This window comes from Triplophysa dalaica, chromosome 16, assembly GCF_015846415.1.
Source record: "Triplophysa dalaica isolate WHDGS20190420 chromosome 16, ASM1584641v1, whole genome shotgun sequence".
In the NCBI taxonomy this organism is placed as follows: domain Eukaryota; kingdom Metazoa; phylum Chordata; class Actinopteri; order Cypriniformes; family Nemacheilidae; genus Triplophysa; species Triplophysa dalaica.
Window position 1 is genome coordinate 6,300,767 of NC_079557.1, and position 27,732 is coordinate 6,328,498.

General features: G+C 39.1%; 4 protein-coding genes across 4 annotated transcripts; 2 read left to right on the top strand and 2 right to left on the bottom strand.

Moving 5' to 3' along the window:
* Positions 1-181: 181 nt before the first annotated feature.
* On the bottom strand, positions 182-3,128 carry ubxn1 (UBX domain protein 1). Its single transcript, XM_056769311.1, has 10 exons — positions 3,079-3,128; positions 2,504-2,566; positions 2,377-2,430; positions 1,973-2,094; positions 1,695-1,779; positions 1,431-1,622; positions 1,292-1,343; positions 916-1,038; positions 567-744; positions 182-413 (listed from the first exon to the last, which is right to left on the bottom strand). The coding sequence occupies exons 2-10, from the start codon at positions 2,560-2,562 to the stop codon at positions 373-375; spliced, it is 906 nt and encodes a 301-aa protein (XP_056625289.1). The 5' UTR covers positions 2,563-2,566; positions 3,079-3,128; the 3' UTR covers positions 182-372.
* A 2,306-nt stretch (positions 3,129-5,434) lies between these two features.
* ehd1a (EH-domain containing 1a) lies at positions 5,435-14,494 on the top strand. Its single transcript, XM_056769310.1, has 5 exons — positions 5,435-6,154; positions 8,803-8,900; positions 11,889-12,301; positions 12,935-13,099; positions 13,288-14,494. Exons 1-5 carry the CDS (start codon positions 5,757-5,759, stop codon positions 13,813-13,815), a joined length of 1,602 nt encoding a protein of 533 aa, XP_056625288.1. The 5' UTR covers positions 5,435-5,756; the 3' UTR covers positions 13,816-14,494.
* A 1,297-nt stretch (positions 14,495-15,791) lies between these two features.
* On the bottom strand, positions 15,792-17,532 carry map1lc3cl (microtubule-associated protein 1 light chain 3 gamma, like). The gene is made up of 4 exons (XM_056770034.1): positions 17,094-17,532; positions 16,740-16,795; positions 16,560-16,666; positions 15,792-16,344 (listed from the first exon to the last, which is right to left on the bottom strand). Exons 1-4 carry the CDS (start codon positions 17,149-17,151, stop codon positions 16,185-16,187), a joined length of 381 nt encoding a protein of 126 aa, XP_056626012.1. The 5' UTR covers positions 17,152-17,532; the 3' UTR covers positions 15,792-16,184.
* Positions 17,533-18,759: 1,227 nt separating this feature from the next.
* Positions 18,760-27,621, top strand: si:ch211-168f7.5 (dapper homolog 2). The gene is made up of 4 exons (XM_056770465.1): positions 18,760-19,401; positions 23,229-23,397; positions 24,286-24,489; positions 24,978-27,621. The coding sequence occupies exons 1-4, from the start codon at positions 19,171-19,173 to the stop codon at positions 27,302-27,304; spliced, it is 2,931 nt and encodes a 976-aa protein (XP_056626443.1). The 5' UTR covers positions 18,760-19,170; the 3' UTR covers positions 27,305-27,621.
* Positions 27,622-27,732: the final 111 nt, after the last annotated feature.

A 27,732-nucleotide genomic window follows, 5' to 3' on the forward strand; every position in this document is an offset into this window, starting at 1 on the left:
ATCATGTACAGGCTACCTACTCATTAATCATGTTTGAAGAACTGATTGTCTATGTTCTTTCAATCTATTCTACAATTTTTGCTACATTTCCCAACAAAAAAATGAATGAGGCTGATGTGATAAAATGTGATGAAAATGTAGGGCAGATTTTTCAGTGGGACAAAACACAAAGACCACAATGTTCATTATTGTGAAAACTAGCACAACCTTTTATTGAGCGAAAACAGATAAATGAAGTTATTGGTCAAGTTACGTGTATATTTGGCGCATGTTTTAACGTGATATCATTGTAGCGGTTCACTGAATCATAGTCTTCATAGAGAAATCCATTTGATCTTGTATGGATGTGTGGAAGAACAGCTTTTTTTTACTTCATTTCTTTGTAACCACAAGGACAGCAGAAGGCACCAGACCTGTAAAAAAAAATGTATTTACCAATGATGATCACAAAATCAAAAATGCCATACCTTAGATTCCCATTGTTTTTATGAAGAACTACTTAATTCCATCAGTATTGTTTTAAAGTTTAGGCATGGTCAATTTTAGGCTCATGGAAATTCTCTTACCCAGCTCACGCAAGGGTTTTTCCATGTCAAGATCTGTGTAGACGCGTCTAGGGTACGGAGTAATGAGGTTGAAATCCTGTCCATTTTCCCCGTTCATCTGCACGTAGACTCTAACAGCAGCCAGAGGCTCCTGAGCTTTAAAAACGGCACTCAAGGTGGTACCATCTAGGAGACGCACCTAGAGATGAAGAAATGTGCGATTTATTTCTAGAATCCCTAATTCAGTTACAATTCTTAGAATTTCACTCAGTTCAACCATCCAAAAACATGGACTTTCTAATAGATGTTTTAGGCACATTAATAAGTGTTGTTAAAAAAAATTGGGTGTTGCTGAATTTTGTAGCAGTACCTGAATCCGACATTCGTCGTAATCTTTCTTCGCTGGAGGAGCACCTTGGCTTTCAGGGGAAGACAGCTGAGGGGCTTCAGAGGGCGGAGATGACAGAGTTGTGCTTGATGATCCACCACCAAACTGTATAGAGATGAAGGGGTATGTGTTTGATTTATACATCACCTTATGAAAAGAACTTTCCCACACTGATAGTGTTGTGAGAGGCTGCTTTTGGTCTTAACGTTGCCTTAGCTTTTTTATTTTTGGCTTATTCAGAACAATGAGAAATAATAACAGAAAAGTTGAGTGTATGTACATTTATCTGCACATAACACTTTGAATTTGACCCGGTTATCCATAGCTATCCTAGAAAAATAAGTTCAATAAATTATACCTTTTGTGCTCTTTCCTCTCTGTCTCGTGCAATCTTCTCTTTAACCCGCTGCCTAGGAAAAGATAGCAATCGAAATGTTAAAAATTGAAGATTATTTACTAACAACATTATATCACCACATCATCAGTGTCTGTCTTACTTGGCAAGTCTGTCTTCCATCTTCTCCCTCCTGCGCAGTTCAGCAAGCTTCTTCATCTCGTCGTCCTGAAGCTTTTGTTTAACCTGCAGAATCTCTTGGCCTTGTTTCCTCCTCTGCTTTTCTCTATCTATCTCCTCCTGACGCTCCCTTTCTCTTCTCTCCTCCTGTCTCATCTTCATTAAATCCTCTAATCTGAAATTAAGAAAGTTTGTTTTGGTCACATTTTACAGGTGTTTTTTTATGTTACCTATGCAAAGCACACACCTTTTTACTTGTTCTTTCTTCTCTTCTTCTGTCATAGCCCGTTTGGAATCTTCCTGTAGTTCCTGAAGTTCCTTGTCAACGGCTGCTGTTGTTTTGGATAGCAAAATCATTATGTGAGAGATAATTCTGAGCACAATGTTTAAATGTACATTGAGGGTGCAAGAGATGTACAGACATTTAGCATCCTAAATTCTGTGTTTAAACCTGACAAGTTCACTGTTTTAATGGCGAAGGTTGCCAGACAGATAGGGTAGGATTGCTACTTGAAGATAACATACATTCGGTGGTTCCTGAAGGAGACTGAGGTGAGCTGCTTTGTTCTACTGTTGACCCGAGAACATTCTCAGCAGGTGGAACGTAAGGTTCGTCTATGTCTGGGTCATTCTCATGTTCCATTAACCTGTTACAATAAAAATATAAATATTTGAACATCTACAGCACATCCAAACATATTAGTAATACATAATATGTGTGTGAGAAATAAAATAAAGCTTTGAGCACAATTGTATCCATTATTAATCTGTTGATAATCTGTAGCCATTATTCTTTATTTCTAGTTAGGGATTTATGTCACGATGTTCTTTATGTCTTGTGTCTTTCATGCATGCTTATCAAAAGGTCCTTCAGCATGATGTTTTTGCATCTGGTCAAATTCATCCCTGACTGTGAACAAGTAACTCACCAGTCCATTGCTCTCTCAATGCCCTGGTTTTCAGTATGTGCTACAGCCTTCTCCCTACAAAAAACCAACGAGTAAATGAAGTACCAAATTATTGTGTAAACAACGTCAATTTCAAAACAATACTCACGCTCTGTTTCTGTCGAAGCCCATTTCAAGCAGGCTTTCTAAAGTAGTGCATTCTGCCATCACGCTGAAATGACATTTTCATTACAAAAGGCATGGCTTGATATCCAACAGCTAAATTGAATCCATAGTCAAAGGAGCTTTCTCCCCAAAAAGGTCAATGAACATATTAGAGTGGGGCTGCAAATACGTTCAAAATATAATAAAGGAAAAAAATCTTTATTTAAAATATAAATCTAAAATCGTAAGCTTCAGTAAGATACTTGAAACAAGAAATTAATTTCATTATGCTCTGGTGTTTGCTGTCTGATGCTATGAATCTCTGAATGATCAAAACAAATCGGGCAAAATAACTAAACTCATTAGAAAGTGTTAAAGCAGCTAGCATTCCTATTTAAATTCGGCTAGCTGAAGCTAACACTGATCAGCCTCCAGCAACATCAAACTGTTTTTTATTGTCTAGTGAGCTGATCAGATTTTCTATAGCGTAAAAGCTTAACGATATATTAGGTATAACATTCTGACACGATTTCATATTTGGTTTGTCTTGTATTCATATATCGCCCCGCAGCTACTTACATTTGTTGTCAGCAACACTGTGTCGCTTCCACACATCTACGGAAACCGCTGGGGTCAATTCGCAAAGCTGCTAAAAAAAACTCGCATTACTCAGCTATAGTCAGAAACCGATTTACAGCTTGTTAAAATTTTTTTTTATACATTTAGTTACTTTAGCTCTTAGAAGATTGTATGTTTTTCATTCTAGTTAGAAATGTCTGAATGAAAGCTTGTAAACACCTCTTAAGAAAAGTACTGCATGAGCAATAATGCAATTACTTTGATAGAGAAATAAGCCTGATTTACACAGTTATAATTCATTCACTCATTTATTTTCACTTTAGGTTTTGAGAGTGAAGACCTGTAACATATGCAGGTGATTGTACACATAATGCAATATGGGATGGGCCACATAACTTGTTACTTATTGTACTCATGTGTAATAATTAATCTGCCAACTACTTACTCTCTGGCATTCTTACTGACTGAAACCGAAGCTCATGGGTGCTAGACTTACTCCATGTTTTCTGTTTCTCTATTTTTATCCCTCTTTTTACCACTTTTTTATTCCTGTTGTTTTTGTTCTTATCCTCATGCTAATCACTTAACCTTATTTTCTGCCATTTTTTTAAACAGCGGAAATAATATGATGCAGAAAGGTGAGTTATATTTAAAAGTTATTATTACGTTACAACTACTCTTAATGTTGATGTTACTATACATGCAAAGTAAAATTTTTATAGCAGCTTTATAAATAGAAATTGGTTTAAAATAGATTACATTGAAACAAATGTGCCTTTATGAATGTTTCTATCAACAGCCGATGTGTAAAATGGGTAAAGTTCAAAATGTCAAAGTCCTTGACATTCTAAGATGGAAGGAGTGGGTGAGGAAACAATGCAAATAGGTTGACGGAAATTGAATGCACATGTTGCAGGTTAAATAATATTGAGTAAATATATTAAAATTGTATCTACAGTATTATTTTGACTAATTGACTAGAGTTTTTCTATCCTTAAAACCCCTAACGTTTTTTTTCTATCTTAGAAGATTTTGTGAACAAGCATAACATGATGAGGTGATAAGAGCTGGTGCTCACTGGGTGTAACAGCCACTTCATGTGGAAAACTATTGAAATGCCACTGGAGAAGCTGTTACCTGCAGAGAGTCACATGTGACGGACACTGGAAGTGCTTTTGCCCATTACAATGGCAAAGAAAAACATCTGCTCAGTATGTAATAATTAATGTCCACATGGGTTCCTTTTTTGTTTTAGTGTACTTGGTCCATATCACAAAATAAAAATAAAATAGAATACCAATAAAATAATCCCGTATATATATTTAAAGGTTTCTAGTTTTAAACTGAGACATTAAAGTCCCTGTGAACCGGAAGTTGGGATCGTTTTTACTTCCGTTTTCTGACACATTTCCGAGTGAAAAGGAATTTCAAAGAAGATTTTAGTGGGCGTGGTTTGCGTTTTTCACTCCGAATTGATTGGATGTTTAAAACAGCCGTTGTAGCCATTTTACGTCATTTGAGATGGATAGTCATTTCAGGGCGGAAGTGCATTTTCAGATTTTAATTGAAAAATATGAGTGTACATGAATTAAAAAAAAAATTAGACACATTGATAAACTATTTACTATAAACGCTGCATTATTTCATGAAAAAATAAGAATTTCATTTTTATGTCACTGGGACTTTAAGCTACAACTTGCGTGATTGTGTATATGATGGATTTTTACTTAAAAGCAAGATAATGAGCATTTGTGGTAAGATTTGTCATAAACACAATTACAAAAGTTACATTTCAATATATATATATATATAACTGACGTAATGATAATAGATTTTTTCGATAAAATGATTAAACTAACATAATAATATTTTACATATATACATGTAAAACAGAAATCTGACCAATAAAGAATTTTTGAAAACATATGTGTTGTTACTACAACCGTTGGTGTGTATGCAAAGCAATATCACAGCTTCACTGTTCACAAAGAGCCACGTATTCACAATGCTACGCCAGTCTTTACGTGTTCTCGACCTCATGCTGCGCCTGCGCAGACTGATCGTTGAATAACTCCAAAGTATCGCGAGAGCGACTCGAAGGCTCTGCTTTGAAACTGCTCTCGCGGTATTTCAATATTATATTCTGATCACTCTGCGCAGAACAAAGCAGTGGCTTGATTGGGTGCCTGAGTTCTTAATGTTCCTCTTTTTAATATCAAGAATGTATTTTATTAACTCTGCCTTCATCTGCATGATACAGTAATAATCTCCCATAAGAATACCCTTTGTAATCAAACATTACAACAATCTAGTTAAATAAAGGCTCTTATTATGAAGCCCACAACAGGGTTCCGCATGCGCGGCACAGTCAGTCAGTCAGTCTAGGTACGAGAAGTTTCAGAGGTGCCCGTCAGCAGGATAAGATTCAAACTGGTACAATTTTGCTTCCAGTGTTGTAATAACCTCAGATATACGCGCTGTGTAGTTCAGCGATTTGCCACAGGGAAGTGCTGGTCCAGCAAATTACGTTAGCTGCGTTAATTCTTAAAACAGAGGTGACTAGAGGGGTGGGACAGTCAAAGTTTCGACGGGACGCCGCCTGGTTTGTGGTGAATATTTGAACGAAAGAGGTTTCGTTTCTTTTCTCTTCGAGCGAGGGCTGTCGCGCAACGATCATCATGTTTAGTTGGTCCAACAAAGAAGGGAAGAAAGACCCAGAACTTTTCCAGAACGTGTCGGAGGGACTGAAGCGCCTCTACCGCACCAAACTCTTTCCTTTAGAGGACACCTATCATTTCCACGACTTCCATTCACCAGCTTTAGAAGATGCTGATTTTGACAACAAGCCCATGGTGCTGTTGGTGGGACAGTACTCGACCGGGAAAACCACCTTCATCAGGCATCTAATGGAACAGGATTTTCCCGGTATGAGAATAGGCCCCGAGCCGACGACGGATTCCTTCATAGCGGTAATGCACGGTGAACAGGAAGGAGTGATACCTGGTAATGCGCTGGTCGTTGATCCAAAAAAGCCTTTTCGTAAACTCAATGCCTTTGGAAACGCTTTTCTCAATAGGTAAATCATTCTATTCAATATAAAATTGTTTCCACTCTTGAATGGGAAATGTACTGTACAATAATGGTCATGTTTGGCAAGCGTGTTGAAATGGGAGGTGGCCTTATGTTTATGACACAAGAGATCAAGCTAAACTGACAGTACGTTGGCTCCTACACATTTTGGAAACCTTTAGATATTTTTTATCATTGGAAAATACTTCTAGAGACACCCCTTGATTTAAGACTACTATTGAGAAGGGGGTCTCTGGTTTCACTTTATCCATTTGGTTTTAATTATGACCTCACTGTTGTACAGTACAACCATTATTCACTAAAAATGCGTGTCTTCGTTTCCACGTGATATGCTCGAGTCATCATGGCACAGCAGGTGTCAAAGTCTGTCAATTTCAACTCGAATTGGATTGTAACAGGCTGGGATTACCAGTGCTTTGCCATATGTTTGACTAATTAAAAATAGTTCCCAAACAAAGAACCTCAAACCCCAGAATGTAATACCAGTGGTGTGTTGGGTTTAAGATATTTCCCATATTCCACTCTCTGTGTTAGTCATCATGGGTCTATTTGAGGTCATCAAGAAATAGATGACAGGAAGTAAAAAGTTAGTTCCATGTTTTGGACTTTCAAATATTTCAAAATTCAATAGATCATTTCCTTTGTTTTGAAGAACAGTGGACGTAGTTAAAATGTTTTGTTTTAACTTAATTTCTCCAAAAAAAATTGGGATATATTATCACTGTGTTAACAGACATTCAAAAAATGTTCAATTATCAGGCAAATGTAAAAATTCTTCTCAAAAACTCCATTCTTTGATACTGCCTTCTATTATATAGACAGTGAATAATATAATAATGTTCTTTTCTCTCTTTTCAAAATCTAATAGTCTAAGTTTGGTACCCTTGTTAGAAGAAACAGAAGATTGTTGTCACAGAGCCTGAATGAATGTTTTTGTCAATAGGAAGCAATAGTTTTGACACAAGCCCATGAGACAGCCTGCATACAAACAATACAAAGGTCTTGGTTAAATATATAAATGATCTTGTCATTATAAACGGACGTAAAGCAAAGATTTATTTTTGACTGATGGAATTTTGTAGCTTAATGGGTTTTTTGGAAGCCTCATCCTATTGTTTGGCTCTAAATTTCACTTGGATGGGCCTAATGGATTTTTATGCTTTATTAAGAAAGTTTCATATTAGTTTGAGTCCTGTGACAGAATTGCATATGCTTTGACTATCGCTTTTGAGCAAGCGGCAGTGACGTAGTCACACAAAGAGTGCTGCCAAAGTTTATTTTGTGTTAATATAGCATCCGTGTAATGTAATGTCACGGTTTCACGGTATTGCAAATAGAATACTGACATGTGTTATTTTCAAATATTTGCATATACAAACAATGACTTTTCAACTGGACACAAATACATTTTATTTTTAACCAACATTCATAGACCATGTAAAACATGGAAAAAATAAAGCCTCATAATATAATACTCTTTCAAAAAAAATATTTTGTCATAGCTCACATATTAGGCCTAAACATCAAACATTACATGATGGAATTATGTATTTTTGTGTAAACACAGCTCATACCTTTGAAACGGTGTCACAGGAAATTTTTGTGGTTTTGAAACCTTCACTCTTTCAAACATCGGTATACCTTGAAACCGGCCCATGCCTAATAGCGTGAGACTGATGACTTTTGAAATTTTAACCTCAGTCTAAACTGTCTTGTTATTATTGTGTTTTTAAATGCATACATATTACCCTAAGCCCTGGTTTCATAGGCTTAAATTAGTCCCAGACTTAAATTAATTTTGACTGAAAAGAACTTGCCCTGACATATCTTAATGTATGTCAGTGCCATTGTTTTGTCTCAAGATGCACATCAGTAATGTTTTTTCTAAGGCATTTTAATAAAAGAGACTATGGCATAGTCCTGGCTTAGGCTAAGCCTTGTCTATGTAACCGGGCCTAAATTAAGGGTGGGAGAAAAAATCAATTCACATATGAATCGCGATTCAGTCTTCTAGGGATTCAAATCGATTCATAAATGTTTTCATAAAAAAAACAGTGATTTAAAATGTTATAAGTAAATATAATAGCGTAATGTCATCAGAACAAAAAAGGCGGAAGTCAACCGCGAGAGAGGTGCAGCACCCAGTCCAGTTAGAAAGCTTACACTCTACGCAAAGAAACAGCGGAGCATACACGAGCAGTAGAGAAAGAGAAAACCATTCAGCCCCGTTGTACTTACTTCAATTCATACACTTGTTTTTATGTCTGACAAAAGAAAATGAGAATGGCTTTATTGGGTACTGGGTTGTATTAAAATACACTATGTGACAGTTCAAAGACTGTAAATGAAAGTGCCAACACTTGTCTGACTGTGAGCCAAAATGCGACGTAATGACGTTTTCTGTATGCCAATTAGTCAAGAATCGATCGTGAGGCACCCCTAAATGTCTCCATTTATATAAAATCTATAATTATTGTGGATAATTTTTGCTTATGTTTACACAATATGAAAGGGGGAAATAAGATGAGTTTAGTGTTGTGGCCTTAGACAATCTCACCAAACCTGTTACAGTACATTCTGTTTTTTTACTGTCTTTGCATGTTAGACTTTCAATCTCAAACTCTCTCTTTGCAGGTTTGTTTGTGCTCAGTTAGACAACCCTGTCCTGGAAAGCATCAGTATCATCGATACCCCAGGCATCCTGTCAGGAGAGAAACAGAGGATAAGCAGAGGTCAGCAGCCTTTGGCCTTTTTGTTATATATTTTTTTAAATGTCATCTACTAAATTTAATTACAAACCTCTTTAGCTGCTTGAAACCTTCTTCCCTACATCTTGAATGAGTTGCCTTGGCTTGCATTTCTCATTTGTAAGTCGCTTTGTATAAAAACGTCTTCCAACCAAATAGTGGTAAATGGCAGATAAAGGCTATGTCATCTCTCCTAGACTACTGTAATTCACTATAAACAGAAATTTCCAGTATTGTCTGTCTGGTCTGTAGTTCGTTCAGAGTGTGACTGAGAGGCACATGGAAGAGAGAACGTATTACACCAGTCTGGACATTTCTCCACTGGTTTTCAGTTCTGTATAGTTCAAGGTGCTGTTGTTTATTTTGAGGTTTATCTCCAAAGCACTGATCTTTTATATCCATCACACCACCTGGCGTTTTTAGATCCTGCTTTTACTGTACATCCATCATTTTGCAGGAGCTTTTAGCCAAAGCAACTTTGACGAATGAGGAACCTCAGAAGCAATTTCTCAAGCAAGAGCTACAGTATCCTATCTGTTGTATTCACTGCCAGGTTTCAAGAGTCAGTCAGAGTAGTAAAGAAGGAATGCTTAAAGTAGGTGAGAGAGAACAGTTTTTCATAAACCAAATACACACGCTCGTCCAGTGTTGGGATCAGAAGGAAAACCAAAGGTTTTTCTGTTGTTTTTCATTCATTTTGACCACATGTTTTCTCTAATTCCTTTATAGCCTTACATAATATTAGGCTTTTATCATATTTCTTGTTAACCTTGTCATATAGAAAATGTCAAGCTTCCTTGTTAAGTTAAATGTTGCGCCATATTGGGATGATTGCTGCTTTAGTTTAGGGGCAGTCGTGGCCTAATGGTTAGAGAGTTGGACTCGTGACCAGAAGGTTGCGGGTTCGAATCTCAGTTGCCTTGACTTGAGTCTTACCCTACTTGCCCCCTACTGCTCCGGGTGTACGTGTGCTCATGACTTGCTGTGCGTGTGTTCACATCTCACTGGATGGTTTAAATGCAGTGGCCACATTTCGGGTATGGGACACCATATCTGACAAATAGGTCACTTTCAGAAATAACTAAGGTAGGACGCTCTTGCTGTATTAAGAACTGAAATTGCATTACTTAGTCGTTCAGAGAGATCCCCTGGTTCTTCCACTTTCAGTAGTTATTTACTCCAAATATTAAATTAAATTAAGTAACTGTACATATTAAAACTATAATAGCAGTGGAGTATGATCCTCCCAAGCTGGCAGTGCCATTGCAAAATGCAACATAGGGCGTGACGTCAGCTTCACGTTCACTTGTGGTACACGCACCACAATTTGAGAACCACTGCTCTATATTATTTAAACATCACTTTTTTCATTATTTCGTAACTTCCCCTTTATAATTAACGACCATAACTCAGTATTTGTCTGTTTTGGAAGAGAAGCAAGACAGACAAGTCCGACTTCCTTCTTTTCACGCTCTGACATGTCAAAGCTTCAGTGGATTTCCGTCTTAAGAGCTTATTTATATATTTTTCCCTTCATATTAGGCATGTCCTTTATTCTTTGACTTGATAAGGAAACAGGATGTTTGAGCTGTTCAGGCTTGTGTGTATTATATTATATCCTGCATATACCTGGATACTTAAAGCAGTCAAACCTCTGGCTTCGTGTTAGTCTTGGAAGGAAAAGTACTACTGTTGCACAATATTCCCTACTGGAAATATTTCTGTATTCCATGCAGTCACTATTAGATACTGTGTTTGAACTCCCTTTAGACGTGGTGTGCAGAGGAAGAATGAAGGAAATGCTGAGTTGGCCCATGTCAACTCTCTGAAGACTGTAGATACAGTTAAAATCCCCACGAAGCATGACAACCAACATTTTGGCACAAAGAAACAACTGTTATAAAAACAGAAATGTGCCTTTGTGACTGGATATGTGTCAAGAGAGTCTTGTGACTCCATTGTCCTTTCTGAGGCCGGTGGAGCCTGTAACCAGAAACCAAGGTTCCCCAACATACCATAGACACCCAGCAGTCGTTCCACAGACCCTGAGGGTAAACACCAGTCACTGCAGAGATGAAACAGACTTCGGAGCAGTTGTGCCTGTGTGGGATTAAGCATGAATGGGTGTTTGAGCATTCCCATCCAGCTACTGCTCAAACAGCCTTTGTGTTTCATTGTTGCCTTGGGTTACTATTATGTGATGTCACTGTGTTGTGTTTAGTTCGTCTGTGTGGGAATGTTTTTTTTTTACATAAAATAATTGGAAATGGGGTCATTTAATGGCATATGAAAGTTTATAGAATGTGGAACTAAAAGTGTGGTCCACAGCAAAATGTCACTGGTTTTTCCTTGAGCATCTGTAACTCTCACTAAACAGTTTTCTTTTCAGATGTTTTTAAGTTAAATTCATGAGATTTTTCATAATTTTTGTTTGGATATATTTTATGTCCTGCTTACAATAGTTCGACTGCTTTTGAAGGTTGAAAGAAATGATAGAAGTTAAATGAAGATCTTTAATTAAGAATGATATTAAGGTTGTATTTGTTGATATTAGTTAATGTATTCGCTAACATGAACTAATAATATACAAAACTTGTACAAACAAATACAATGTTTCCAAAAATATTGAGATTATTTTTATTTCAAATGACCTAATCACTGTGGTAGAAATCCTCAATTCTACCTCTATCCTGTTCGGTCGTCTTTTTTTTAATGTTACTATTCAAACATGTGTCACAGTGGAATTTTCAGGCAGCAGATCTTTATCTGAATACATGGCATTATATTTGCCGTTTATGAACAAACAAACTGATTGAGATCAGATGATGCTGCTGCTAAAAAAAATCTAAATCACTTTCCCAACCTCATTTTATTCAAAAAGCCTGTTTCATGCAGCCCATTTGGCCATAGCTTTGATTCAGAAGTATATAATAGTCATATGATGAAGTCTTTCTTCTCCTCTCTCAATTGCAGGCTATGACTTTGCAGCAGTTCTGGAGTGGTTTGCCGAACGAGTTGACCGAATCATTCTGCTCTTTGACGCCCACAAGCTGGACATTTCTGATGAGTTCTCAGAGGTAATCAAGGCCCTGAAGAACCATGAGGACAAGATGCGTGTGGTTCTGAATAAAGCCGACCAGATCAGCACCCAGCAGCTGATGAGGGTGTACGGTGCCCTCATGTGGTCACTGGGGAAGATCATCAACACCCCTGAGGTAGTCAGAGTGTATATCGGGTCATTTTGGGCTCAGCCGCTTCTGATCGCAGACAACAGGAAGCTGTTTGAAGCAGAGGAGCAGGATCTTTTTAAAGACATTCAAAGTCTTCCACGGAACGCGGCTCTACGGAAGCTCAATGATCTGATCAAAAGAGCTCGTCTTGCTAAGGTAAAACATATGTCGAAATCCGGGATGTTTACCCACTTAAAGGGGCCTTTTTCTATCTAAAACCGCACCCCCACAAATCTACATCAATTTGTGGCATGAATTGACTAAGACCGCCCAATTGTTTAAATTGGCGTACCTGTCAGTACAGTTCTTTTGGAACCTAATGTTCCAAATATGGTAAAAAGCCTTAGATTTCCGTCACATTTCCGTCACTTGCTGGTATTCGACCAATCACCACCCACTGACCAATCATAGCACACCTCGTTTTTCAGAGCAATGAGCTTTGTAAAAAATCTGCGCGTTTCAGAGAGGCGGGGCAAAGAGGAGATACATTCATGTAGAAAATACAGCGTTTTTTTACCTTAAATTGTGTATACACATTGTGTTACATCTAAAACAACAGATACAAACAAACTTTCACCTACACTGATTGTTTACAGGAATCTGATCAAACCGATAAAGTTTCACTTATTATAACTACAACCAGAGGAAATGTGGACCCTTTTGTGCTTGGTTACATTATTTTATGCAACTGTCCAGCTTTGTGGTCATGATGTGAAAAGTTTTTCTGAAAACTACAGTTGACATGCCAAACAAATTTGTGTTTAAGTTGATTGAATATCTTCCTTTAAGGTCCATGCTTACATCATCAGTGCTTTGAAGAAAGAGATGCCAAGTGTGTTTGGGAAAGACTCCAAGAAAAAAGAGCTCATCAACAACCTGGACGCGATATATGATAAAATTCAGAAAGAGCACAACATATCACCGGGAGACTTTCCTAACGTAAAGAAAATGCAGGTAGGAAGCTTTTGTATTTAACCCAACTTGATTTCACTTCATGTAGAAAAGAGGAAGGGAGAGGTTTGAAAAGGGAAATGAGCATTTATGTCACTCACATTCTTGACAAAGAGAACAGAAAAATAATAAATGAATTCTGTAAAAAGCGTCTCTTATATATGAAAGTAAAACGCAATCTTGCTTTGTAGGAGTTGCTGGCTGTTCAAGACTTCACAAAATTTCCCGCCTTCAAACCAAAGTTGCTGGAGTTGGTGGAAGACATGCTGGGTAATGACATCGCTAAGCTAATGACACAGGTCCGAAAGGAGGAGGCCTCTATGCCATGCCAGGCAGTCAAGGGCGGTGCTTTTGACGGAACCATGAATGGGCCGTTCGGTCACGGATATGGAGAAGGTGCAGGCGAGGGCATTGATGAGCTGGAATGGATCGTTGCCCGCGATAAGCCAACTTATGATGAAATATTCTACACCCTCTCTCCCATTAATGGGAAAGTATCAGGTGCCACAGTTAAGAAAGAGATGGTGAAGTCCAAACTGCCAAACACAGTGCTTGGAAAGATTTGGACCCTGGCAGACGTGGACAAAGATGGTTACCTAGACGATGAGGAGTTTGCGCTCGCAAATCACCTAATCAAGGTTAAGCTGGAGGGACATGAGCTTCCAGGCAAATTGCCTGCTCACCTTGTGCCACCTTCCAAACGGCAAGAGCAGAATTGAGCAGCTGGCTTGTGTTTTTAAGATCGGTTTCATGGTACCCAATCCATATTATGACCATTCAGCTAGTCTTCAGACCTCAATTTATATCTTTAGTTTGATTTTTTTGTTTTTGTAGAAGGGTTTAGGATGGAAGGTTATGCGCTATAAATGACAGGACTGAAAAGACGAACCAAAAAGAGCTTAAGTGCCAGTGACGGACTTTTTGTATAGCTTTGAAATGGAGAAACCACTATGGACAATAGAAAGCATTTAAATTGATTACCAAACTTCCATGGTACTTGGGAAACAGAGTTATTGGAGTGAAGATGCTGTGTGATTTGAATGAGAATGTTGTTTAAGAGGGCTTCTAAAAAAACTAAAATGTGAAAAATATGAAAAATATATTATATTACTCCAGTCCAAACGTGATTGCTGTTATTTTTGCAAAATTTCCATAACTTATTCTTTTTCTTTAGAGTTATTTGTATTTTGTATCTATATTTTCAGATTGTTGATTATTAAAAGTTTTCTTTTGATTTATTTCCTCCTAACAATATATAAAGTTATGCATTTATATGTATTCTGTAATTTTTAGGGTGTCTTTTTTCCTCTTAGAACATGGGATTTCATGTTCTTAAGTCTTTGCCCACAGTTGAATGCAGACGTACATTGACCAATAAAAAAAAAGATTTGTAAGCTACACTGCTTGAGTTATTTTATTGAGGCACACTTTTCAGTGATTCTTAGTGCAGTGAAGACCAACTATTTACAGATTTGAACCTTGAACCACATATATCCGTCATGTTATCATGATTTGTTAGTTTGTACATGTCAGAAAAGAATGATCTGAACATGGTTTTCCTCTCATATCAAGTTATGTTGAGACATGTTAGGGTGTATCACTGTACATCGTCTTGTTTGCTGGTCTTGGCTGCTGTTGAGAAAGTATTTTTCCTTCCCATGCATCTTGATTACTCTGTTTTTTATTGAAAGGTGATTCCTCTTGCAACACTGTTATGCCTGACAAAAAGCTTGTCCATTGGATTCTTTGTTTAACGCTTGCTAATTTTCTGGCAACAACATAAGCAGACATTATGTGGTCCAAATCCTAATTATCCAGTAGACCTCTGCAAAGATGGACATGTTGATTATTCTAATTTAATCTATTATAAAATAAAATATTAATACAAAATAATATTTATATAAATTAAATACAAAATAAATTGTTATATAACAACCTAACACAGACCTGAAGTTAACTTCTGGCCAGGCTTGTGTTCAATGAAGTCGTCTATATGTTTGGATAATTTGTACAAGTATTTAACTTAATATTTGCCATATTTTTGCTTTATATTTGCCAGTGAAAGCATTTTCTGTTGGATAAAGACCCTTTTTTACCTTTATCTGACCTTTGTCTTTGGCATTTCTCAGTTAATGCATTCTGGCTTCAGAACACACTTTACAAGAGGGTGCTAAGATTCTCAATAGTGTACGAAGTGAGAATAAGAATACAGATTTAAGGCATCTGTATAATACTCTCAAACTAAATTAAATACTGTACCAGTTTAACAATCAAGTATAAATAGATGCATTGTAAAAATAGCTGCTTATTTTTTTTTTAATCTATTGCATTATCCATATACCACACCCTTGTTGCTCAACGCCATGTGACTGCTTAAGATGGTAGTTAAATAACAGCCATGTGTTAGAAAATGATGCTTAAAAGTACATACTGTTCCCTGCTGAAATATTCTTCATCACATTAAAGATCATTCAGCATACTATTTTTAAAGTAGCTGCCTATTAGAACTAATCGAAAGCAACTGAAAGAAAGGACTGAAGGACATTTTATATCTTATTGCCTTATAAAATAGCACAGATTATAAACTGTACACAGATTTTATAAGTAAAGATATTCAGACAGTTAGTTGAAATAACAGAACTTGATTTATTGAGGATTTTCACAGTTGAAGCCAAGTAGAAATGTCTGTTTTTTGCACTATTTCTATTTCAGATCAGATTAGACTTCCACCGATGTGCAGACACGAGAAAGAGCAAGGAGAGGAAACTACTGTCCAACAAACCCTCTCCATCTCTCTTTTTGTGGGACATGACATCCGTTTTGTGTCCTGTGCATCTCAAGGAAAGCATCTTGACGTGTAGTTCTGAAGTGGCATCCCTCCTCACTTTGCAGGGCGCAGTGTAACCTGTTTGGTGTTCTTCAAACGTAGCCTTTAACAAATCACAGGAAGTGATGTCTTCTCTACATGTAACCGTTGGCATGTGTGGTTTTGCAGTTCTTGCAGCAATGTTGAATTATGGTCTCAGAGATGCAGCAGTCTGGAGGTATGTGAGGCGAGATCTTTGTGTGAGATTTTTGTAGGTTCTTTTCACCCAAACATGTCCTGTGAAGCATAGGTCATGTAAAGGAAGCCATCGGGGTCTCTGTACTGTGAATAGACTTCCCCCATACTGGCTGACAAACTAGACATGTTCTTTCCAGAGATCAGTAGGTATAGAGCTTGAGAGGCCTCCAGAACTATCTTACTTCTGAAAGAGAAAGCTGACATTAGTGCCGTTCCTTATGCAGAATGCCTATAAGTAACATCCAAGTGTTTCACTGCTTTCATATTTAACAGTCTGAATGAGTCATGAGTCATTCCCTATTGAGCTGCTGAAAACTGACACAATAGTACACTTGTATTATGCAACTGTCTTGTGCAATACAAATGCATCTTTATTATTATGAGAAAGAGTGAAAGTACCTGAGCAGACTGAGAAACTGTCCAAGTGTGAGCTCATGTGGGACCAGAAATTTGGTTTTGTCCAGGAGAGGAAGCTTTTTCTCCCGAATGAATCTCTCTACGATAACCTAAGATTAAATTAGTAGAAATAAGTCAACTATTTCTTTCATTTGTAACAATCAGAAAATATTTGCATCTTACCGGTAATTTGTTGGGGAACTTGACCCGAATAGTGCAGACTTCATCTTTTCTTGTTTCTGAAATAACAAATATTATATATTTTTCTAAATATTAATATAAAACAATAAGGACGAGTGAAAAGTACACAAGTTAGTCTATAAGTACATGTAGATTTAACCACTTGAAAAAGTATTGGTTAAGTGTTGCGCTGCAACCCAAAGGTCGGGGATTCGATCCCCATGGAAACACATGCTGATAAAAACATGTTGGCCCTATAAATGGAATGGACTGTAACTTTGGATAACTCTCTGTTACTCTCTGCCAAATGCTTAAATGTATAAGGCTATGTAATAGCAGTTGAAAAGCATGACCTACCCAAACACTTTCTCTGTTTGAAAGGCATAAATTCCATTGATTTCTCGTAGGGAGGCATTCTGAGGCTGAAGACGTGTACGGTGGTATGGTAGGAGGCTGAGTCCGGGCTGACGAGTGGTCCCCTCGGGTGAAAGTTCTGCCTCAGTCAAGCTTCTAAGTGCTCGGCCTTTATACGAGCTGGAGCTGTGTGTAGGGGACGGCAAGGGTAGGTGTGAAAAGAGGAGAACTGCTTACGCGTTATTAAACACCCTACGATGATTTTAGGAGCTAGTTTTGGACCAGTCTCAACTGGCCGGATGCGGATTTTAACCGTGTCATATGCCTTTTAAACACTGTCCTGCAGACAAGTCCTAAGGAACATGGATCAATAATTACGCATCCATTGTGATGCGTAATTACGCACCCGTTTTTTGTAGTTTACCTCCTATATTTGTATATAGGGTCATGACAGCTTAATTGTTTAATAAATCACGACATTATGAAACAGTTTGTGAAAGAACTCTACAACAGACGTGAACGACGTGAGAATGCTGCTTGAGAGTTCACTGAACTCAAATAACGGGACGAGCGCTCTATTTTCAAGGCGCCTACACCATTTAATGGCCGATTGTGATGCTTCGTATATAAGTTATTTTTTTAATGAGAGATCTGCAAAATTTAAAATATAATAAGTATATAACAATATAATACAGTCAAATGTCGCTAAGAAATGAATGGTGCATATTTTCCTACTTGGTCACCTCTCTTTATGGATTTCCTATATGACACGCATAACACATTTGAATGGTAAATTGTTAATTGACCTAATTGCCTGGGCTATATTTTCCAATCCAAGAGGCAAGAGCCTTAGAGTTTGGATCTAAATATTTTCCCCTTTCCCTACGGCTCATCCTCACAATTTCAAAGTAGGTCAGTGATATACATTGAAGCCTACATGATGTGCTTGATGGACGAATATGAAAGCCTACAATAAGTAAAACGTCGACCTCAAACCTTACTCGACATTTTTGTCTTATCATAACATGTAGTTACTTATAACTTTTAATTGATTTAGCCAGCTGCTAAACGTTTGACATTTCAGCACAAAGTTCAGCAGTTCACCAGACCTCTCATAAATCCTAAACAATATCTGAAGACTGTACTAGTCTTGTGTGAGTGTGATTAAATAGCATTACTGATGGGAACATATTTGGTTTATTAATGCATTATTTGGACTGGCAGAGACTGTCACCTGCTGGTTAAACGCAGACTCTGCTGTCTTTTTCCTTTCTTGTAATGTACGTGCTCTTTATAGAGCAGCAGATTTGATACCAACATGAAACAGGGGTCATTGAAAGTGTAAACCGAATTCAAATAACATCACTTCATTTAAAATACGGTTTGACACATTTTTCCTTTTAGTGTTTAGAGTTCTTTTTTTTATACACTCCAAGTCTCTAAACTTTGATTAAAGCAATCGCATTGTATCGTTTTCTCTGCGTTAAATACAAAAATAAAAGTATCTAAGTATATATAAATATCAATCTTAATGCGTAATTTACATTCCTCGTCTTAAAAACTTGTCAATTCTGTTCGAAAACTTCGCCAGCCAATTAGCAACGAGCTCGGGGGTCCAAACTCCTCCCCATACTCTCTTCTCTTCTTCGCAGCAGTGAGCTGTGTGCAGGCAGGGTGTCGCATATCACTGAATACATTCAATGATCATCATCATCATCATCATGAACGAAACGATAGCTGACGTGATGGATAAACCATCTAAAAATGGTTAGGCGGGGAAGAATCATTGATTAATGATCGTTTCGTCCACATCTGCAAATTCGGCGGTTCGCCTTGAAAGTAACGTTATGCCTTTGTTACATGTGCAAAAGTTAGCGCTCGAGTTCTCTCGGTACTGCGTCTTCTAGATCCGGATTCATACATTGCGCGGAATCTGAATTGTAAGCATCGCCTCTGGTTAAACGGCACTGCACAAGTCGCACAGCGCTGATGCTGCGTTGACAGTCGGTGCTCTCGCTTTGCGTAAAGGTGAACAGTAATCTCTCCCGTTCAACGGGCGATACAGATTTTTGCGCGCACAATGGCCGGGCGCCGCGGCTGCGTGAATTCGCTGTGGTCAGGGAGCGAGCGGGTTCGTATCGGAGAGCGATTAAAAGCAACTGTGGCTGGCATCATGGAGCTGGATCTCCTCAGAGGACGACAGCTGGAGATGGTGGATGCGGTGCTGGACGGGAACGCAACGGCCGCTCACCGCGGAGAAGAACGGGAGAGCGCCGCCGAGGATGGTGCCGCAACCTCCCGCAGGCAACAGGTCAGTGGGGACGTGGGAAAAATACCAAAGGAACATTATGTTCCTTTTATAAATGTAACTTAGATCTGAGGAATCCTGCTGGTGCCACCTGCTCCACGTTTTGTCGGCGGGAGAGGTGACCCTGGCAACCAATGGATCTCACGTTGCACGACCTATACAGGACGCTGCTGTGTTTACATTTCAGAATTGTGTCCACCTTTATTTCCCATCAACGTCAAGGTTGAGTTTTTTAGTCTGCCATTCTCGACCACTGTGTGCACACTGCGTGTTGATTGCACAATACCAGCCAATTGGGTACAAGTGCACCATTCTATAGAACCTGATGGTTTTATGTGGAAATTATATATATACGAATACATTTAGTTTAAATAATGTGAATGTGAATGAAATTAAATGTTGATTCGGTGATGTGGCAGGGCTCTAGACCGAAGGTATTGATGACACATGACAGGTGCAATTCAGGTGTTTGCTTGTGTAATTGGAGGAGGAGGAAAGTATATGTGTAAGTTAAAAATAGAAGCACCATTGTGTGTTTTTATAAGGTGAGCAAGTGTGGATGTGAATTAAAGTGAGGTCACATCTGAACTGTAGTATACATTAAATAAATGTAACTATTTCTCTCCATATAAAAAAAAAGTGTTTGCTCATTTATTTATTTACTCAAACATTTATGTAAAAGGGTTTTAAATGATTGTCCAGGATCTCATTTATCACTTTGATACATTTACTTTTATAACAGACAAACGTTTCCCAATTTCAAAAGGCCAATTACACAAGCATTTATAGCCGACTACGTGGCCCGCTAGAATATGTGCATGAGAAACAGTAATGTATCATGAGACAAAAAGGATTAGTCATCATAGGACAATGTTGTTGCCTCTCCACCTACTCAACTTCCATTTGCATAAACACTACATGGAAAAATGTTTCTGTTGTTGGCGTCACAGATATCACCTCTCCTGTGTTGCCTGCTGTGGGAGAGAAAAGGAGAGAGATGGTCAGAGAGATGGAGAATGGGGGGTGTGCCATGTTTGTTAACCCATCACTAGGATGAGCTACTGCAATGTGGTAAATGCTGTATTGGATTTCACGAGTACCAAACATGTATATCGTGTTTCATTTAACTGACATTGATTTATTATACTATTACGTTTTGATATGATTTTTCCGTCTATAGGAATTGATTGTTTAGACGCGTCAGTGGTTAAAACTCCATCTCCCCGCTGCCTCCCACAAGATTCACCTTGTTATCTTATGACGTTAATCCATTTCCTGTGTCAGTGATACGGCTGCTGGGGCGGACTATAGATGTTCACCTTATTTATATTATTGTATGTCCATTTGGATCTCTAGCCTTATATAATTCAGTTTCCATGTGCCAGAGCACTTCGTCATGAATTGATCGTTAGTTGGAAAATGGCCAGCGTGTCCGTAAGACTTGTATCAGGTTTCCCCCATTGAGCAAATACTCCTTATCTACCCCCCATGAAATGAAATGAAACACAACTTTATATTAGGGGGTAATACATCATAGATTCTAGATTGGTAATGTGGAGATGTTTAGTCTAAATGTGCGCACACGTGTTGTGTGGGTGTGCAGAGACGAATGAGAGATTTTCATCCATGTTTGGTGGTGAAGTCTGTTTTGTTTGTTTATTTCGTTCACAGTGCATATTGTTTGGGGGGGTTGTTCACCCGTTTTCATCGTTTACTCACCCTCATGTCATTCCAAACCAGTAGGAATTACAGAACACACAAGTAGATATTTTAAAGAAAGTTGGGAACCAAACAAAATTGGACCCCATTGACTTCCATTGTATGGACACAGAGCCACTGTGACATTTCTCAAAATTTTAAAGAACGTTGGGAACCAAACAACATGAGACCCCATTGACTTTCATTGTATAGACACAGAACCACTGAGACATTTCTTAAAATTTTAAAGAACGTTGGGAACCAAACAACATGAGACCCCATTGACTTTCATTGTATAGACACAGAACCACTGAGACATTTCTCCAAATTTTAAGGAACGTTGGGAACCAAACAACATGAGACCCCATTGACTTTCATTGTATAGACACAGAACCACTGAGACATTTCTTAAAATTTTAAAGAACGTTGGGAACCAAACAACATTGGACCCCATTGACTTTCATTGTATAGACACAGAACCACTGAGACATTTCTCAAAATTTTAAAAAACGTTGGGAACCAAACAACATGAGACCCCATTGACTTCCATTGTATGGACACAGAACCACTGAGACATTTCTTAAAATTTTAAAGAAAGTTGGGAACCAAACAACATTGGACCCCATTGACTTCCATTGTATGGACACAGAACCACTGAGACATTTCTCAAAATTTTAAAGAACGTTGGGAACCAAACAACATGAGACCCCATTGACTTTCATTGTATAGACACAGAACCACTGAGACATTTCTTAAAATTTTAAAGAACGTTGGGAACCAAACAACATGAGACCCCATTGACTTCCATTGTATGGACACAGAACCACTGAGACATTTCTCAAAATTTTAAAGAACGTAGGGAACCAAACAAAATTAGAACCCATTGACTTCCATTGTATGGACACAGAACCCCTGTTTTTCACATTTCTAAAAATATCTTCTTTTATGTTCCAATTAAGTCCAAAACAGGTTCGACCGATGTGAGGGTAAAAAATGATGACAGGGTTTTCATTTTTTGGGTGAACTGACTCTTTAAAACAGCATACAGAAAATTGTACGCCATTAAATTTAGTCAGCCAGAGGTGACTTGTCTGTGGCTAGGATAAACTACACCAACTTGTCTTCTACCGAAATGTGGATTTTAGGCAGCAATAAGTGCTTTTTTGTCGAATGCATGTGTCAGTGCACACATCAATTCATGTTCCACCAGCAAAGAGGGAGTTAAAGTATTGCTGCTAAATCGGATGTGTGGGCGAGGAGAAGAGAAGCAGAGAAAGCGAACTGGAGAGAGGGCAGGATAAGACGAGAGGCCTGACAGTTCTCTGAAGTGAAATGGGGGAGGCAGTTATATCCAGGTCCAGCGTTGGTGGTTGGGGGGGGGTTGCACGTAAGAGATGCCTCCGTCATGCTGTTCGTCTCACTAGGCAACCCATCCCCCGTGCTCCTTACTTTATCCCAAACTCCCTTCTTTTCTTTCATCGCCATCAATCTTTAGCTGTCCCCCTACATGAGTTTTCAACCTTCGTATCTTCCAAATTCTTTAATATCTTACTCAAGCTTTCCCACTCTTTACTGCGCGTTTTTTCTCCTTTATGTATTTTTAGAGTGTGAGAATTGAATTGTGTGTAAACTGCTGGGGCAGAGATAAGCCTGGTCAAAGTCTCTCTTTCAATACCCATCATCCCCCCTTCTTTTCTTCTGTCTCTCCTTTGTTTTATCATCTGTCTTTCTCCGCTCTCCGGTTATTAACCGCCCTCCCCCGACTTTTTCATTTCGGCAATGCACCTGCATTGTCTGTCTAAAGGTCCGACAGAAGGTTGATCAGACTTAACAGGAGAATGCACAATAGTCATTTGTTTAATGGGATACTTGTGACGCAATAGGAGATTCCTTTGGACCGGGGGAGACAGGGATCACAAACAGCTTTCTTAAGTAAACCATTCATACTTAAAACTTCAGAAGTGAACTTTATCCAATGCATTCCATTGATGTTGCGTAACAGACCCAGCTACGATCTTAATCCCTAAGCATCATAAAGCCACATTGCCTTGTCTTGCAGGTGTACTGTTTTGTAAATATTAACATCACAGATGCGTGATCTTGTAGTAACATGACTTCACCATCTGTTTCAGAGTCTGTCCCTAGCGCACCCTGATCTGCCTTATCCGAGCACAACGGGAGAGGGGATCAGCTCACGCTGGTCCACCTTGTCTTGGGATGTCCCGTCTGATCTGTTGTCCTCTCCCACTCCGGACCCCCCAGGCACCACAGCACTTGACTGCGACTCCAGACCCAGCTCAGGTGCGGATGATAAAAATGATCATTTGGTTAAAAGTGCTCAGCTTAGGTTTTTTATGTATATTTATCAAAGGCACTGGGGTCTCTCATGCCGAGGTGCCCTTTTTAAAGCTCTCTTCATTCCCTGACAGTCTGCGTGAGTGATTAATCATTGTTCCACAGTATTGTTTCTCTTTTTAGTGTTTGGCATTTGAAGCATTATGTAATTTAGTCAGAGCTGGCTATTTTTGGCATGGCATGTTATTCAGCACGGTATGATCCTTTACTTTACTTTAGCACAATACTTGTCTCTTTAAAAGAAGTTACATTTTAACAAACATGTATAAATAAATGTTATCAATTAGAATAACGTAATATTATGTTATATACTATAAATACTAAGAAAGATTCAATTGTGGACAGCTGCAAGGTCAGACTTCCAAGAGCAATTTTAAAAGTGTTGAAATACTTCAAAGGACAACAATCTTAAAATAGATAAGTTAAAAGTGACTGCACATGGGTAGTTGACAAAAAAATGTGTTCCATGGTTTGACTGGAAAAATGACACAAGGCAGGTTTTGATGATAAAATAAAATAACACAACACGCTGGAAAATGTTCGAAGAAAGTTTGGTAGAGATTTTTTACTATCAATCAATCGACATTAAATATAAATCATAAACTAGCAATAACAATTTTGATGAGAATATAACTGGGGCTCAGAATCAATGTTGACCTTCTACATAACACATGTTGTTTCAACATTATGCAGGTTCTGTGATTTGGTAGTTTGCTTTTTAATTGTGCAAACATTAACAAATGACATATTTCAAGGCATCTCGTAACATCCGTCACCCCAGAAACGCAACCCCCGCAACACTCTTATCTTCATCTGTCATTTTCTTTAAAACAGGCTTTTACTCGGTCAGTGGGAGTTCTCTGTCAGACTCTTGTTATTCAGTGTCCAGTGAGGCAGCTCCTGGAGGGGCAGTAAAAGTGAGCTGTAGGCCTCGCTCGATGGATCATAGCACCACCCACTGGAGGGAGGCTGAATCTCAGAGTGTGGATTGTCCTGATCGGACACTGGAGAAACAGGACAAAAGACCTTTTTCAACTGGTATGACTTTAGTCTTGGGGGTGTCATGTGATTTTTTTAAACCTAAATGTAAAATTAAATGAGATAATGTTTAAAGTTAAAGTTAAATTTAATGACAATTATATCCCCCATTTGTATTACCATGATGCCAAACTATCCTGCAATGCAATGTGATTACATTATTAAATTATGATATTCTTTTTTTAGTTTATTGCAAGATTTTTGAAAGAAAAAAGGAAAACTATCCGAAAATAATGGCAATTACTGAATGAATGGCAATAATTACTTATAAAAACTTGAGTAAAATATTTTGATTCATTAATGTATGAATAATTTCTTATGTCATGGAAGTTACAATGCAGAATTTTCAATGCAAAATTGATTTGAATTGCATTTATTTAAATTTTAAATTGTGACCTGTATTTTTTTACTAGGGATTCAGTCATGTTTGGTTCAATTTGAGAATTTAAATAGTTATGGCTCATATTACATTAATTCTTGATTTACAGGAGATCTGGAGATCAACAGCCTCATGTTCCTGACAGACCTCTGTTCAAATTTAGGAGGAATACATCCCGGCTCATTTCTGCCCTCTTCCAACTCTAGTCCTCAGCTTCACCTGGACCCCAAATTTTGCTCAGACCTAGTGTCTCGAAAGACGAAAGAGGTCTACCCTTACCCTAGTCCCCTTCATGCTGTGGCCCTCCAGAGCCCCCTGTTCACCTCCTGTCTGGAGCCTTCCCCCACACGCCTCTCTCCCAGCCCAGAGAGTGAGCAACCTGTAGAGCCAGACCTCGAAGAAGCTTCCACGAAGAGCCAACCCCCAACCTCTCCATCCTTTACTCAACTGGAGCAATACATCAACCGATTAGTCCATCAGTATCACAGCAGGGTGGCTGCTGAAACCGCCAGTCGTGGACATCAAAAGAACCTCGCTGGTTACGAGGGGCTTCATCCGAGAAGTGCTTCCTCATCCAGCCTGTCTGGTGGTAGCCTGACTCCATGTAAGTCCATACTGGGAAATGCGGCTAGAGTCAGTCTGAGTAGTATTGGCAAACGTGCAAGTCGCAATTCCATCAATCTTGGAAACTTGCCCTCTGTGACAGGAGAGGATTTCAACATCAGCTTCCACGTGAATCTCAATCTAAACCTGAATCCAAACCTGAACAAGACATTGAGTTTTGATGCTAAAAATATGAAAGAGGAGGTGTCAGGGTCATGTGGACATCTCTCCGCCAGTATAGTTACTCCAGCTGCTTCTCCTTCCTCTTCTACATCCACTATCACCAGCACTCCAAACTGGAGCAGGAGACCAAGAATCTCCACCTGCCCTTCTTCAGTGAACCACAGAGGGTCTCTGGAGATAACCGGAAAGACTTTTACCCCCATGGGTTTCTCTAAATCACTAGATTGGAGCGGAGCAGCAAGGGAAGAGGCAGAGGGTTGTCCTCAAACCAAAGCTTGGGATAGCCCTCCTAAACTTAACGAAGACTCTGCAGTTGTTTGTGAAATCTCTCGTGTATCTGGGCTGCCAAGATCTGTTGTTATTGGTTTGATGGAGGAGGGGGTAGAGTTGGATGCGGAATGTTTTAGAAGTGAAAGAGAAAGAGGTGTGGGGTCTACCTCTCCAAGTGTTACTACACTGAACTCTAACCGTTCTTCATTTCAACTTCCTTTTGGATTAGATCGAACTAATCTGACGCCGTCATCAAACACTTGGACAGGTCAAGACTACTTATCCCATCAGCACCGCCTGCAAGTTTCCCACTCAGATTGCCATTCGGCACTTACGTCACAGTCAAGTAGCCCCCATTCTGACAATTCGGGTCTCACGCCAACTAGGTCCTCTCCCATCCTCCCCTTCCCACATAATCAATCAGACCCCGCCTCCTCTCCTGGCTCCTCCCATACCAGAGTCCATTCCCCTCCTCGGTTACTTTCTAATTCCCCATTTACCCCTGCACAACTATCAGTATTTCGCCGTGACTCTCCATCCCAATGTTCTCTCCCACGCTTTCACCCATCTAGTTCTTCTCTTGAAGGCCTCATTCGACCTCGTGGAGGTTCCCTCAGGCAAAATGCAGGGGCTGGATGGAGGCCTGAGGACAGAAGCTGGCGAAGAAGTGGAGATGGAGAAAGGCTGTACCAGGGTAAACATGCTTCTAGAGAGCTTATCCGAGCTGCCACAGTGAGTAGTTACTCAGGCAGAGACTACAGCATCGGATGGGAGGATGAAATGAGCACTCAGACACCTAAAAAGGGTGGAAAGTTCTGGAAGGGCTTTGAAGCACGACTTTGGGGAAGAGAAGAGGAGGATGAGAGAGACAAGAGGGCTGGTGGAATCAGCTGGAGGCACACCTCTTTGAAAGAAACGCCATCCAGTAGGCAGGAACAAAGAGGCAACAACTCAAAAAAGAAAGGGACGAGTTGGGATGGGCGGAGCTCCAGCCTCCGCTTGTCCAGGCGAGCATTATTTCGAAGCGAATCTCAGGGAATACTCGAGCCACATTCTCAAAAGCGGGATTGCAATCAGTGGCGTTCCTCTTTTGAAATCAGCCGAGCCGGGCGGGGCTCAGAGCGCAGTCGCAATCTTGTGAGAATGGAAGAGAAGCATCATTCTTCAACTGCCAGTCTTTTCCATCTCTCTCGATCTCAGAGCCTAGAGGGAAGCAGTCACTCGCTCTCGCCTCTTTCTTCCCCTTCCCTCTCCCCGTCTCCACCACCATCAGCCCCTCTCACCCGTTCCAGATCATTCCGTGACCTGGGAAGAAAGGTTTTTGGCTCCATGAGGTCCCTCAGTTTCAATAAAAACCAGAAATCTAAAAAGAAAGATTAGTATTTATAGTATAAGAACTTTCAACAGGGGCGTAACAATGCTGCCAGTTTTTTTCAAACTTTAAACATTTTCTGCCTGGTTAGGTGCTTCTGCATGCCATTTTGTGACGTGTCTTCGTGCACTGTTATGGTCATAGTGCTGCTGGTGTTGTTTTAACTATGGACATATTAGGTTTAAAGCACTCTAAAGTATACGCTGACCAAATAAAAAAATATGTTGTATGAACTCCGTGCTCAGGACTTTATGAAGAAACATTGTTTGATATTTGAAAAGTGCTAAAATGTGGATAAATATCAATAAAACTATTTCAAACGGAATGTATTTAATTATTTTTTTGCTTGAAAAGTATTGAAGTTACTTGAAAAGTTATATTTTAGCCTTTTTTTTATTAATGAGAGGATAGTGGAGAGAGACAGGAAGTGATCGGG

Bases quoted from the DNA above. Each gene is read 5' to 3' on its own strand.
- ubxn1 (XM_056769311.1), bottom strand. From the start codon at position 2,562: ATGGCAGAATGCACTACTTTAGAAAGCCTGCTTGAAATGGGCTTCGAC. The intron at 1,623-1,694 runs GTGTGTGCTTTG...TCTTAATTTCAG, and splicing joins AAGAAAGAACAAGTAAAAAG to ATTAGAGGATTTAATGAAGA. The intron at 414-566 runs GTAAGAGAATTT...TTTTTTTTACAG, and splicing joins AAAACCCTTGCGTGAGCTGG to GTCTGGTGCCTTCTGCTGTC.
- ehd1a (XM_056769310.1), top strand. From the start codon at position 5,757: ATGTTTAGTTGGTCCAACAAAGAAGGGAAGAAAGACCCAGAACTTTTC. The intron at 8,901-11,888 runs GTCAGCAGCCTT...TCTCAATTGCAG, and splicing joins GAAACAGAGGATAAGCAGAG to GCTATGACTTTGCAGCAGTT. The intron at 13,100-13,287 runs GTAGGAAGCTTT...CTTGCTTTGTAG, and splicing joins CTAACGTAAAGAAAATGCAG to GAGTTGCTGGCTGTTCAAGA.
- map1lc3cl (XM_056770034.1), bottom strand. From the start codon at position 17,151: ATGCCTCCCTACGAGAAATCAATGGAATTTATGCCTTTCAAACAGAGA. The intron at 16,796-17,093 runs GTAGGTCATGCT...TTGTTATTTCAG, and splicing joins CAAACAGAGAAAGTGTTTGG to AAACAAGAAAAGATGAAGTC. The intron at 16,667-16,739 runs GTAAGATGCAAA...ATTTAATCTTAG, and splicing joins AGTTCCCCAACAAATTACCG to GTTATCGTAGAGAGATTCAT.
- si:ch211-168f7.5 (XM_056770465.1), top strand. From the start codon at position 19,171: ATGGCCGGGCGCCGCGGCTGCGTGAATTCGCTGTGGTCAGGGAGCGAG. The intron at 19,402-23,228 runs GTCAGTGGGGAC...CATCTGTTTCAG, and splicing joins CAACCTCCCGCAGGCAACAG to AGTCTGTCCCTAGCGCACCC. The intron at 24,490-24,977 runs GTATGACTTTAG...CTTGATTTACAG, and splicing joins CAAAAGACCTTTTTCAACTG to GAGATCTGGAGATCAACAGC.